Source organism: Falco biarmicus, chromosome 3 (assembly GCF_023638135.1).
Source record: "Falco biarmicus isolate bFalBia1 chromosome 3, bFalBia1.pri, whole genome shotgun sequence".
Lineage (NCBI taxonomy): Eukaryota > Metazoa > Chordata > Aves > Falconiformes > Falconidae > Falco > Falco biarmicus.
Genome location: NC_079290.1, coordinates 8,634,981 through 8,649,206, shown reverse-complemented (window position 1 = coordinate 8,649,206; position 14,226 = coordinate 8,634,981). Strand labels below are relative to the sequence as shown.

The following is a 14,226-nucleotide window of genomic DNA, read 5'->3' as shown; positions in this document are numbered from 1 at the left end:
AAATTTGGGTTTAGCTTCTTTTGACTTGCTGGAGTTGGGAAATAATATTTCATGCTGCAAGCGCTTCCAGGACATGATCTAGAAAATATGCATGTCAAATGAATCCTAGCAATCTTTTATTTGGGAAAGCCTGACTTTCCTCTAGTGCAGGCTTTCTGACTTGTGCCAGAAAGTACTCACCTTTGCTCCATGTTCCTGCAAGTCCTGTGAAAATCCACACAGACCGAAAGTCAGTCTGCATGTGCTCCAAAATGACAAAGAAAGATTTTTCAGCTCAAGCCTCTTGCTGTTTTCAATGAACAGGCTTCAGCATCACAGAGGACTAAGTAACAGTATGTTTACCTTCCCCACCAAAGAATTCTGTGTGCTCCCTTCGGCCTTAAGTCCGTAGATTTAAAAGTAATGTTAAAACAAATCTTACTTTTCTTGTAGTGGCTACTTCTAGTAGCTTCAAGCTGATCACTGGAACTGAGGTACCACAGTCCTTGATTTAATACAACTGAGTCACTTGTCAACTGAGCTGTGATAACTCTCTGCTTGTGTGCACCTAATCCATTGCAAATGTGAAATAAAACATGTTAATTTAAAGTACCATGAAGGGGATTACCATAATAATTTGTTACACACACCTTGCTTCAAGGTAAAGGTAGAGCAAACAGATAGAGTCAGTTGCTGTTGAATAGAAGGAATTCATTAAAATGTAAGAAAACAGTTCCTTTTGAAAGACAGTTTATACACAGAAAAGGAACATTTTTCTGCCTTGTGTTTGAAGAGAAGTCACCTTTCTGTTCACTCATTTAAAACCACCCAGCTGCTGAGGAGGAAGCCAGCTCATTCAAATCTAGAGAATGGCAGAGCAGTACATGGGATCATATTGGGGGGAGCTTAAGAGGAAGACAACAAAGGCATGGAGGATGCGATTGCCTGAGGTCACGACGACGAAGTCTAGGAGCCAGGGAAGAAAACAGAGTCAGAGTGAGAAAGTCAGGGAGAAATAGAAGGAGGAAGTAGGAATTGGTTGCCCTACTATCATTTCCAGTGTTGCTGGAAGGTAGGTATATGGGGTGGTTGTTGTCTATATGGTAGCTGAGTGCTCACTGAGCCAAATGAGACTGGAAATTAGGGAGGCTGGTGGCGAAAGAGCAGATGTGTCAGCCAAATATATCCATTGAGATTCAGAGAAAATGTTGGGATAGAAACCCAGTTTCTAAAGTTCTAGAAAGAAGATCAAAGTAACTGGAACAAAGAGAAAAAAAGACATCAGACCACTGAGATCAAAAAAGATGTCTATCATCAGCAGAAGAAAGGAAGGCAGCAGAACAGGTCACCAATGAAGCTAATGGGATGTGTTTCAGGAAGAAAAAAGCAGAAGCCAGCTGTGGGAGAAGGAAAGATGGACCGTGAAATAGGAGACTGGTATTAAGACTGCCAGAGTACAGGACATAATAAGAAAACAGTGAGCTAATAGGAGGACTGAAAAAAAAATAGTAAGGGATCTCCAGCAGGAACTGAGAGGTACTGGTGCAGGGATTTGGACTGGCTAGTGGATAAATTAGAACTCGGAGGAGGTCTTAAAAGTGGTTGAGGAGACTGGGACTTCAGTAAAAGGCAAGGGATGGAGTGGAGGTAAAATTGTAACAAGAAAGAGACAGGAGGTAACAGAGCAAGTGTGCAAAACTTACTAGAGCATCTAAAAACCAAGCAAAATGCATGAGTCCCACCATCTTTTATCTGTGCAAAACCAACTGGCAAAGCATCTTGTTCCCCTCCAGTGTGATACCATACACAGAAAAATAGTTATCACTTAGTCTGTTATTAAATGAAGAGGCCTGGGGTGCTAAAACTAGATGTCCTAGTCTTTCTATGTATGTATGTAACTATCAGATATGTTTTGATGTCACAGGATGGGACTTTCCTTTTTGAAGAAGCAGCAAATTCAAAAAGTGGATGCAAAAAATAGAAGAATTATGGGACTGGAAGGTCAAGCACTTTCCTGTTACATATGTCATTTTAATTCATCTTGTCTGCGGTTGTACATTAAGATAAACTGTTTAAGGATTCAGGAAGAAACTTACTATTTGTATTTTCTTGATCTTTACATGACAAAGTATTGCACTGGGAAAACAGAACCTATCTGTGAAAGTTTTCGGTTCACTGTGAACTAGTTCAGAAAATAAATAAGGCTTTTTCTTTGGCAGAACATGCAGGGAATACAATTTTGTCCCCAAGATACTGAGGGCAGGATTGACCCGTGACTAGTACACATGGCTTTTTTCTTTCTTTAGTATCACAGTTTCATGACTCTGGACTTGGACAGGAAAATGGACAGTCCCCATAGCTTTCCTGCTTTGAGTCGTTCTTGTGGTTCATAAAGAAAAACTCCTGAATCAAGCAGAGAAGACCTGAAGGGCAGTGTTGTGGCACAGAATATGAAACTCATTGTAACTGGAGTCGTATCTGAGATTCACATCAGGGACAATAATCCTTTCATGCTTTATGCCAGAAGATCATCTCCAAGGAAATCTGACAGCTTCAAGGGTGTCAGTGCAAAGTTGTTGAACTTCACTCACACCGTTAGATAAAGCTGTTCTAGAAAATATTGCAGATTACTCAGTCTTGCTATCCATTTGCACTGTCTTGTTATTTAGACAACTCTGTCTATACATTTATGCTGTATGGACATATATAAATGCAATTTTTAGGAAGTCCTAAAATTCCTTTTACCAGAAGTACAAGGATCTTTACTAAAAACTTTACATATTTATAAATTACGTATGTTGTAATACACTACAATACAGGTGCTTTTCTTTTTTTTTTCTTTCCTTTTTTTTTTTTTTTTTTCTCCCAGACAGAAAGTAAGCATCGTAAACTAGGGGAGTTTGAGAAGAATATGAGACCATTGTTTTCAGAAGTGCTTTGGGATTTTTAATGGCCATGAAGTACATAGGACTTCATATTGACATTTCTGCTGAGCATTTCTTGCAGCACTATGGATAAAATGGGAATAGACAACATAGCTCTCCTGAGACACATGAACTCCAGATTTAACACAGGTTGAAAATTAGGTTCACTGGGGTAATGTTCCAAAACAGCTTCAAAGCCGTTCACCCTTGCTGGTGTTGAATACTTGCAGCCCCTTTTCTCCTTGTGCTTAATTTCCAGTTTCTTACTGAATGTGTGCTCTGTACACTTTAATTTCAACATCTCTAACAAATATCCCACAAAATGAACCTTTTAAATTTCCTGACTTGTCCAAAAACTTGATTCCAGTAACAAAAGAGAAAAATAATATAAACCACATCATATTCAGTGGCTTCTGGTAAATTATTTTTCTTTTTCTAACAGCTGAATCCAGTCTTCATTCTTAGCTGTTACCTCCCCCTTCCTGATGTGTCTAGCATAACAGAGCTAAAGCTTTTGTCTGATAGCATGGATTTAGTTGCTGTAACTAGTGCTGCTTCCTTTCACGTGCGCTGTTCTAGCATGTTTTGTTCTCCAGCATTTTGCCTTCTGTTACGTGCAGTCCAGATTTTTTCCAAATCTCTATTGTTTGGCAGCTTGTTGATTTGGTTGCTGTTGTAATGAACATTTTAATGGCCAAACTGTTCTAGAAAAACATTTCAGAGAAAATCAATTAATTGGTAGAGAAACTGCCACCCAGAAAATTGTATGGAGTGTTGTTTCAAAGAACATTACTTTCTTTTCTATGTTTGATTAGAAGGCATATTTACTTAAAAGATGCTCCAACACCTTTTTTGAAATATGATGAAGTTGATGGAGCCGTTCTTTATATCTATGAGTCGATCTGGATTTTAAAGAGCTGAAAGACCATAATTGGTTAAGACACATTAAGAAGTTTTAATCACATGCTTTGTAACTAGTTTATGGTTTTCAAACTTCTGGTCGGGTACTTTTTTTTCTTGTAAAACTTATGGAATATTTAACACTAGTATATCAGCAACTATCAATTGCATATAATTTCTTTTTCTGATTGGACTAGTCAGCATTTGGATACAGGTAGGTTCTTCCAGAGCATAACAGCATCATCTGATAGATACATTAGTAAGAAACTTATAATGAAATTGAAAAAGCGGGAGATCAAGCTGAATACAGAGAATCAAATATATCCTCAAGTAAATGAGAGCAAATAAAGATAGTTCGAGACTAAAAAATGAAAATTGATTGAAATAAGTGATCTTACAAAGCTGGAAGAAAGCTGCATGAAGAGGTTTCCAGCTTAATCTTCTCAGCATGTCAGCTGGGTTACTGGAATACATCCCTCTCCTTAAAGCAAAGTATTTCCCTCCAAAGTCCATCAAATTCACTGTGTAACTTACTTCTGTGTAAGAATGGGTCCCTCGGAGAAAATGGTAATACTGGAAGTATTCATGTTTTTCCCCGGACATGAACCAGCTGAATCAGTTAATAAAAAGTGACCCTGGGAGCATGTCCATAGTTTGTCAGTGTAAGGGGTCATCAAGTAGAGCATTGGGACTAAAATGTAAGGGTTTTTTAATAATATTTCTGATTATTATTTTTTTTTTATTCCTGATATTTTAACTGTAGAGGGGCATTTGGACACCCACGTAGTGATTTCAAGGTTAACAAAGGTAGACACAGTCACTTTAAAACAGCTTAGGATTCAATATTACAGTGAGCAGTGTATGGAGAAACCATCGTGAGACTATTTTTCGTGTGTAGTTTCAAATATAAGATCAGTAACCAAAGCCCTTGAGTCTCCTAGGAGGGTTTGTGAAGTAAAAGACTCTCACTGAGGAGTGGTTATCTATTCAAATGACTCTGCTGTCATATCATTATGACATATGAAAATATGATTAAAGGCTTGCTGTCCAGTTGCAAGAAACTATGGTTTCCAACATAATATTGACTTCAGTGGATTATTTTCATAGGCTACTACCAGGTAAAAAGGTTCCTACTTCATTCTTTGTTAGTATATATTTCAATCCTTTATCAGGGTCAGGGAAGGAACGTGTCTCACAGATTCATGAACAAATACATTTCTGTATTAAAAAAGAATGAAGAATGTATTTTTTTTTTAAACAGTGAAACAAAAACATTAGTAATAGTTGTAAGCAATAATTAACAGTGATTCGACAAAGCAGGAGCTAAACAGTCACTGTTACATGTTAAATTTTTGCACATGATTACAATGCATAATCTACCATGTTTATTGTACATTTTGAGAATGTATGTACTAAGTCAAAATACATATAATTAATAAACATGGATTAAAAAGACCAAATTAAATTTGGAGTCAAATATGCATGAGTGTGTATGCACTTGGTAAACACTAGTGGCATTTTCCTGTTCTGTCATAGTCCCATTTGATAAATATTAATATTTAAAGATTGATGATTTCCATTATGTCTGCAATATTGCTCATGAAAGTCTGGGAATAAAAATATTTCCTGAAGTCAGTTAGGTCCAGCCTGAATTGGTATTGGAAGTATGTATAATGACTGTCAATGTCTTAGACAATGTCTGCGCAGGAGCTTCCTTATTGGTACATCAGTCTCGTTTACTTTATAGTTTCTAATGTGACTGGAAATACATCCACAAAATCAATATACTACATTTGTATAACAGCTCCCTTCTCCCTTTTATTTCAGGAAAATAAGCTATACCAGTAAATGAGAGGTTTTGCTGGCAGGGGTTTACTTGTGCTGAAGTCTGCTGAACAGAGCCATGTTGGTCAGCAATCATGTCCCCACAGCCTTCGCCAAGACAGATGTAGAATTATTTATCAAAGCATTTGTTCTTTGCCAGATGTAGAATGTAAGTGGATCTTGTGAAAGGGGCAGTGCTCACTGTCACCCATTGAGGTATAACACAGACACAGCATGTACAATCCCATTTTCATTACTATACTTCAGAGCTGCTTTTGTGGAAGCACCAGACACCAGGCAAAACAATGTATTTACTTCCTTAGTCTGAGCACACCATCTCTGAAGTCATGTCAGTAACTTATGTGATCTGTATGATAAGCAGCTCTCAGCACTTCTCGTATTTTTTCCAGATCACCCACCCAAACTATCATCTCTTTTCTATATGTTACAGTGACAGACTTGGATCATTTTAAATCTTTTTACTAAGCTCTTTGCCACCAAGTCTCGCTGTCAGCAGCCCTTTGGGTTGTCTGAGAATTACTGAAGGAAGAAAAGCTTTCTTACCTAACCGAGCTGCTGCCAGCATCGAGGTCTTGTGCCGTCACTGCACCTATAATGGTCCCCACAGGCGTATCCTCATACACCTCCATTGTGTACGTAGGCTTGCTGAAAACTGGAGGTTCATCCATGTCCAACACATTTATCTTCACTGTAGCAGTATCTTTGAATGGACCCACCGAGTGAAATCGATGGTCAAGATGGAGATTGGAAGCCTCAACTTTAAAGGTGTATGCCTTTTTTGTTTCAAAGTCTAACGGCTGTGGAAAGAACAAAAGAAAAACATCAGATTTGACTAAAAATTAAACATTGCAAAATCACTTTGGTAGGATTAATCTGCCATAGCTTAAAGATGCCTTCAGTATAAACTTCAGCTCCCGAGCTAATTGCCTAAGCTTGTTTTGCAGTTCTTCTCATGCCAAGGTGGTTTCTGAAATAGGCCAGATAAATCATACCCAGGAAACGACTGTTTCTCCACATCAAAAAAAAATCGCGATGACTGGCATGGATGTAAACAGTTACAATGTAGGTGTCTGAAGTTAAATGAGTGAAATTCATGTCTTGCAAATGAGCTCTGTGCAGGTTAGCCAGAGATTTGCATTCACAACTCCCATGCACAGGCAATCAGCTGTCTTTAGCTGATCCAGTTCTTTAAATAGAAGATTTCGTTTGGCAGAGAAACCTTTCAGATGACCATGAAAATGATGGAAGTGAGCCCAAATGAAAAGTCTGATATATACCAATGGGTCAAACCAAACTTTAGGTATGGCTTGGAATGTGATTTAAAACTTCTTCTGAGCAAAGTTTTTCCTGTAAAATGTCTCAGCAGTGAGCTGCTATTCATGCCACATATTTGACCCACATGTACTCTAAAAAATGTGGACTTTGACTCTGCCTTATGATCCTAGATGTAATCCATAAAGTCTTGAAGGCAGCATAGCAGCTCTGGGCGTTTGATGGAAATGCATTGCGCAATCAGATTGTTTTGGGGTGGGTTTCTGTCAATGTACATAAGTTTAGTGCCTTTGGTTTTAAAAAAGCAATCATCTCAGAAACCTTAATGCAGTCTTACTTAGTTGAAAAGACACAGAAGCTTTATTTTCAGTTAAAGGGTTTAGCTGCACTGGCTTTCATGTTGTTTTTAACGTTACTGACAAAGGCTTTTCCTGCTGCCTGGGTAACACTGGCACCTAGTGGTTTCTGGCGATTATAGGCAGGTTGGAAATAAACTAACAGAAAGGATATGCTATATGGAAAAGAGCAGGATCACAAGTGTATGAGCAAGAATATGCCAATGTCTGTCATTTTTTTCCCAGCTGTCATTACCGCAGTGTTTCCAGTCATTTGTCACAGCCAGGATAGATCTAAATTCTGGCATTTTCTGCCCTTATGAAGTAGCTCCATTAAAATCAATCAAGTTACCTTGACTTACATTAGCTGAACAGCTAGCATAATAATTTTAAATCCGTATGAAAGACATCGTAATTTTAATAGACTAGATGGTCAGTCTTTTCTGAGCTGGGGATTTAAAATTAGCCATCCAAGTTTATATGCCACAGAAATAATCAGGCTTGAAAGCCAAGTACTACTAACTGATCCACTACCACCTGCAACCGTCCTCCCACAGACAAAATTTCCAGTGGAAGCCAGTGTGAGTTGCACCTTTATAACTGGACTGACAGAAGAGCATAAACAAAGACTAAAAAGAAACAAACAAAATTAAGTGTGGAAGATCTTGTGCCCCAGAGTTAAAACCCTAAGCTGTTGCCTTCACTACAAATGGACATGCTGCTTCATTGTCCAAATTGTTGCCACTGTCTTTTCAGTTTCTATACTAGTCATGTTCACTGTTACACGTTGCCAAAAAAAATCCTCCCCAAAACAAACAACTCCCCCGTCAAATGCTTCTCCAGCTAATTACATAAATTGTTAACATGTTTAAAAAAATATTAAGGGGAGAAAACCTAGAGTTTAAAGAACCAGTCTGGAGTGGAAGAAGTCTAAGTATGAGCGGTTAAGCTAGAGCTACATGATTAAGACAGAGAAAGTAAGAAATCTAAGCTTTCAATTAAGTAGACATTCTAACTGATGCCTTGTATGTATCTTTGATACCCCCCAAAAAAGGGTATTAAAACTGTTCAGACTAGCTCCTGTGATGTATGAGAATATTTACAGATAGATGTACTAATGGTAAGAGCCATAATTCCTGCGGTCCTTGCAGGCTGTCTTTCACTGAGTTACTCTTCAAGGCAGGAGTACCAGATCACAGTCCTTGGCCAGTGCCAAGTCACAACTTTCATAATGTAAGGAGAACAGAGTGCTTGTTCGAGGACGGACAGAAAGGAATAAGGTTCCAAGCAATTCTATGTACTGGTGTGCTCGGGCTGGCATATTTACTGAACAGCAACCCACTAGACAGATAAAGTGACTGCATTATTTCTATCCCCTCAGCCTTATGGGGCAGCACTGATATATTTTCGGAAAGACGTTTGCCCCAAGAAAAGAAAATGTTTTGCCTCTGTAATATCAGAGCAACCCATTCTCTCTTTCTGTCCTTCTATGGGTCTGATGATAAACACAGTTAGAGGTTAAACAATACATGGCCAATGCAAAGCTCAGTTGGCACTCAGAACAAGAAGAGAGAGGCTGAAAGTGCTGAGCCATCGTCAGAGAAAGAAATCAGTGACAGAATTCCACAAAAGAGCAGAATTTAAACTTTTAATATAAGTGAGGCTAAACTGCAACTGAAATGTCTGTGGAAAGATGGGAAATGTTGCAAATGGTAAACTGAAGATTTTTTTTTTTTTTTTTTTTTTTTAAGATTTTATACAACATATATAATGCAGCAAAAGAGTATGGCTTTAATGTATTGTGTTTATGGGAAGTCCATGCTACAATCTCCTGATCAGTTCTGGTCTTCCCAGTTTTGAAGAGTTGAGACATATAGATAGCTATTGACAGTCTCAAATTTTGGCATTTGTCTGATATGTCCAGTCTATCTGAAAACAGAAGAATTGAATGTCTGTCTAGTCCTCAAGCAAAAACCTTTTGGGTTTTAGTTTTAAAGATGTTAAAATAGCATTTCTTTGGGTTTTGTAATTTGGTGTTGTTTTTTGGTTTTTTTTTTGTGGTTGGGTTTTTTTTTGTTTTGTTTTGTTTTTTTGTTTTTTTGTGTAGTAGATCCCACTAAAGTCTGTGAAGAAAATGAGTAGGCTACACAATATTTTAGCTGCCTTTTCTTTTTTTTTTTTTTATTTTTAAACACATATTTTGCTGTTACATAGTAACTGTCTGACAGTGCTCAGTACTATTTTCACCTAAAACCTGGAATGCTGCTAAAGGGTACAAACATAGCAGAATGCTGGAATCTCATAGAAAAAAAACCTATGACATTATTGAAACATCTTTCAATTAACCAGATTTTAATGGAATGGTTTCATAGAAGTGTTGTTTTATAAATAACCAACAGGAATATTGATTCTTTCTATTAAAAAAATATATTCAGAAAGCTAAGTTTGAGTAAGGCTTTTATTTTACAAAAGTTATGAGTTTTTTCCAATGTAAACAGCAATTTCGGTAATACTAAGTCAATGTCCTATTAACTGTGAAATATTCAACAATTAGAGGAATATTTCTAATTGATATTCTAAGTACCAGTGACAGAATAGATGCATTTGGCCCCCCTATCAGTTCTTACCTGCCTTTTCCTATATTACAGTTACAAGCTGCTCTATATAGTCACATAGTAAAGCACTATCAGCATACACACAACTGTGTGCAGCCAAGGCATTCTACAAATCCCAAAATCAAATAACACATACTGACAAATCACTTTATCTTGCAACTCTGGAAGTACCATGAATAGATTTAGTATGACTAGGAAATCACATAAACAGCACTGTGTTAGAAATAAATACATTCTGAAATATTGGTTTCCCGTCTTCAAGGTAGACGTTAAGAAATGCTACTATACAGATGTATCTGTCTAAAATTACATATTAAATAGATAGATGGAAATATGGGTAGATAGATAGATATAAAGAAGTAAAGAATTGAAAGAAAAAAAAAATGGGCTGAAAGATGTAATGAATTCTGAGAAGCACGGCAAGAGTGAGAAAAGAACTATCCCGTGATTTTGCTCTGCTTTTTATCCACACATAAGAGATACAACAGCACTGTTTGTGGCACAAGCTTTCACAATCCACACCTACAATGATAGAGAAGCTGTATTTTGGGATGAGGTTGTAAGCCCTAGGTATATGGATAGTTATGGACAGTAGCGCTGGGTTGAGAGAAGGTGCGTATCGTCCTTGGCTTGCCTTCATATTAGCATTGTGCAACTGTAGAACAACTCTATGTCATATGTGCCCATCCCAAAACCTGGCAACACTTTCCCCTTGAAGGTGAGTTGAAAGTCTATATATTTTGTGAAATATTGCCATCAAAGTGTTTGCTGTGGATTGACATGTTTCAGTAACTGCACTTCTGCACTGGATTTTAAATCGCATAAGGAAATAATTGGTATTACAGAGCAGGTTGATTTATTAAAACAAGCTCCAGATGAACCAGGAGCTCTCATTAGGTAGGGAAGAGAGGGCACAGTAAAAAATGAGATCTATAGGCCAGATCTGAAGTGAATATTTCAAAATTTGATGGGAAGTGGGCAAAATATATGTACGCTCTTATCTGGGGAAGGGGAGAAGCTGACCAATGTCAGCGATTGAGCTGTCTGTTGCTCTCAAGCCTCTTACCCATTTATGCAGGTGCCTTTCACTGTTCTAGAAAAAAAAAAAAAAACAAACCACAAAACAAAACAAACCTAACAGCTGTATCTGCAAACTACAGAGACTGAGCATTTCCCCTTCCTCATTCTTCCCGTCATTCTTCTCTGTGGCTGTCATGGTCTTTATGATTGCATCTGCACCTGGATCACCACTTTCTGCCTGTACAGAAGGATTTAATATCAGCTGCTTTTCCTCCTCAAAATGTAAAACCACAATTCCCACGCACAAACTCGAGTTATGATTATAGGCAGACAGTGCCTATGCACACACATGCAAAGGATATTCTCTGCCTCTGGAGAATCAAGGGGTGGAGTGAGCAGTCTGTACAGTCTTGCTAGTAAAGCAGTTAGTAGCTGTAATGCAATTCTGGCTGAGGGATATCAACAGTCTGCCTTATGCTCACCGTTGTAGTGTACCGATGCTATCAGACTGCTCTTACATTATAGCAATATCATACATGGGCTATCCCACAAGCAAGACAATTTGGCTTAGTCGACAGTCAAATTACTACTTGCTGACTCCAACTAAAGGCTTTTTAAAAGTGGCCCCTGAGGTTCCAAGGAAGCATACACTCCAAATACCTTCCTGGAGCTACGGAGTCTGTTCATTGTTTCCCCAGTTTCTGTTATTTTATCGTCACTAAAGTTATTGTTTCTCATTATGTGGTGCTATGTCTGCCCCGACACCGTGATTTCATGGTACTGCTTTGCCATCTGATCAGTTAGCAGTGGTACACAGCTTACAAAAAATAAGATGCAAATGTTCCCTGAGTTTCCACTGACCTACGTGGAGAAGCTCAAGCAGTACAGTACAGCAGTGTAGGATCATACCAGGTGAAGCCTAGAAACACTTTTTTCCTGGGTTTAATGACAGTCTGCACTAATTAGTAATGTTTGAGCTAGACTCAGTGCTTGAACCCTGATCAATTACTGGATTAGCTCATGCTGAGCCAGTTAAGGGGCTTCTGCACATAATAGGTTTATTCTATAAACTTATGCTTAGTTTAATAAATTTAATGCCAACTGTTCAGTGAAGCTTGGATCCTTCTGTTTTCTGTTGGATGTGGTCATTAAGGATTTCTTATCAGTTTCAATAAAATCGGGAGCTTGCCTGGGACTGACACATTTTCCCCCTGTACCCGGGAGCACTACCCCATGCTCCACCTGAGGCCACCACATCTGGTACAAAGGAGATGGTCCCTTCTGTCACCCTGCTTCTTGTAGCTTACACTCATTGTAGTTTGCTGACACATTCAGGTAGGATGACAGATAATACATAAATATAAAACTCAATAAAAACTTTATTAAATAGCTCAAGAGAAGGGAAGAAATTGGTCATTCTGTTCCTAAAATAGTAGTATTTCTACTTTTACAAACAACTGTATACAGCACTATCCTAAAGTCCACACTCTCCCACACTTTTTACCAATACTATTTTCTCTTTTTTTGAGAGAGAAGGGAAGCTCTTACAGTACTAACCACACAGTGGTGCTAAATAGCATTTGGATTTTTCTTTAGCAGACTATAAGAAAAGCTATTCCATTTTTAATATATGTAAATAGCACAAGAGTATTAGTAATCAAGCTTATATTGGATCATAGCATGAAAATAAATTAGCAACCAAAACAGATGACTTAAGATGTGCACATTGTCCAGCTGTAGCTGTTTGTGCCCATTTAGTGTCCTAGAAGCAGAGAATGGCCTTTTGCCTCCACCAATGCATTCAGCATGCTGAAAAGAACAGCTTGGCTTGTGCAATTTTTTATCATCAAATGTATTTTCCACCAAAAATAAATGCAGTCCAGGAAGGCTTCATTTTTCTCAATTTTGATATAGAAATGTCTCCATCTGGTTTTGCATAACAACAGAACACAAAAGCATTTACACAGTGAATGACAGTTTCTGGCTGCAAGAAATTTTTCAGGAAAAATAAAAGCAAACTTTATAAATGGTTTTGAAATGGCTCAGCACTGAATTAATGCAGTACATCCAACATCAGGATATGTTATGATACCAAAACCAGTCCAAACCGGTTTTTAAAGCACAGGTACTTTTTATTAGTGTCTTTGACTATTTATTATTTATAGCTCCGAATTGAAAGTGTGGTCGTATTCATTCACCAGCTTTGACTTAAAGAAGGACTAAACGCATACCTAACTTAAATATTTGCGTAATCCCACAAGGTCAAGTCAGTGTTTTGAACACCATGCAATGTGGAATTGCTTCTCTGCAGGCAAATGAATAGTGCTGTTGCAGTCTTGTACAGTTCAGGTAACATGCATTTTAATAGGTGTTCACAAAATTGTGTTTGTCTAGCACTTCTGAAAATCTGAAAACTGCAACCCATAAAGGCACATTTGTATTATTACAAGCACAGAGGACAGGAAAAGACAACTGAGTTAACAGTATCATTATGAATCAGTATTGCTCTTGTTTAACCAGGATCCAGTAAGGAACTTAAGTGGATGGATTTTGGGTGATTCAAAAATGTCTTAAAACACTTGGATCATTTAAAGCTTGGTGAAAGGGAGCTTTTCCTAGAGAAAGGGTTTGTGAAGGACAATGTGTAGAGTCTGTATAAAGGCATTCTTTATGGGATGACCTGCATATTGGGTTTATTTTCTTTCCACACTCCGGCATAGAACAAGGATAGTATTCCCTGACCTTCACAGCCTGTCACCATCCCCAGGCTCACTACGATGAAGAAGATTAAGAAGGGATTAGGACTATATTTTTTCCCCCTCCTCTTCAATGGCAGAGAGCTAACATTTACATTAGGCAACATCAACTGATGTTCTGCTGTTGTAAAGGTGCCCTAAACTTTCAGATATGCTGTATCTCAATACTGAAAAGGCTGAATAAATGCAGTAAAGTATCTGGACATAGAACTAATTATGTTTGTTTGTTTGTTTGTTTGTTTTAATTAGTGGTTCATACAGACATTATATAATTCCTGATGTAGCAGTCTCAAAAGTACCAGGTGTTTTGCCTGTGCTGCTCTTAAGATAACTGTGTCAGGCAAATTCATATGTGAACACGCTTCATCAGTAAAAACTACTATATGTGTGCTGTTTGAATCTGCATAGCCAATTTGAATGTTTTGACTGTACAGTCTAATACATACCTACTTAACCATAGGTATGGAAAAATTCCATTGCTGTGTATAAAAACAGTCAGCACAGCTGAGACTTTGAACTAACCCAGGAAGAACTGAATCCTAGCAAAAACCTACTTCTGATGCTCAAGCATACATTTTTC

General features: G+C 37.9%; 1 protein-coding gene across 4 annotated transcripts in view; it reads right to left on the bottom strand.

Moving 5' to 3' along the window:
• Positions 1 to 14,226, bottom strand: part of CDH12 (cadherin 12) — a 220,698-nt gene that overhangs the window by 34,202 nt on the left and 172,270 nt on the right. For all 4 annotated transcript variants that reach the window (XM_056333477.1, XM_056333476.1, XM_056333478.1 and 1 more), the window contains one exon: positions 6,192 to 6,445. In XM_056333477.1, coding sequence (XP_056189452.1) covers positions 6,192 to 6,445 — 254 coding nt within the window. The remainder of the gene's footprint in view (positions 1 to 6,191; positions 6,446 to 14,226) is intronic.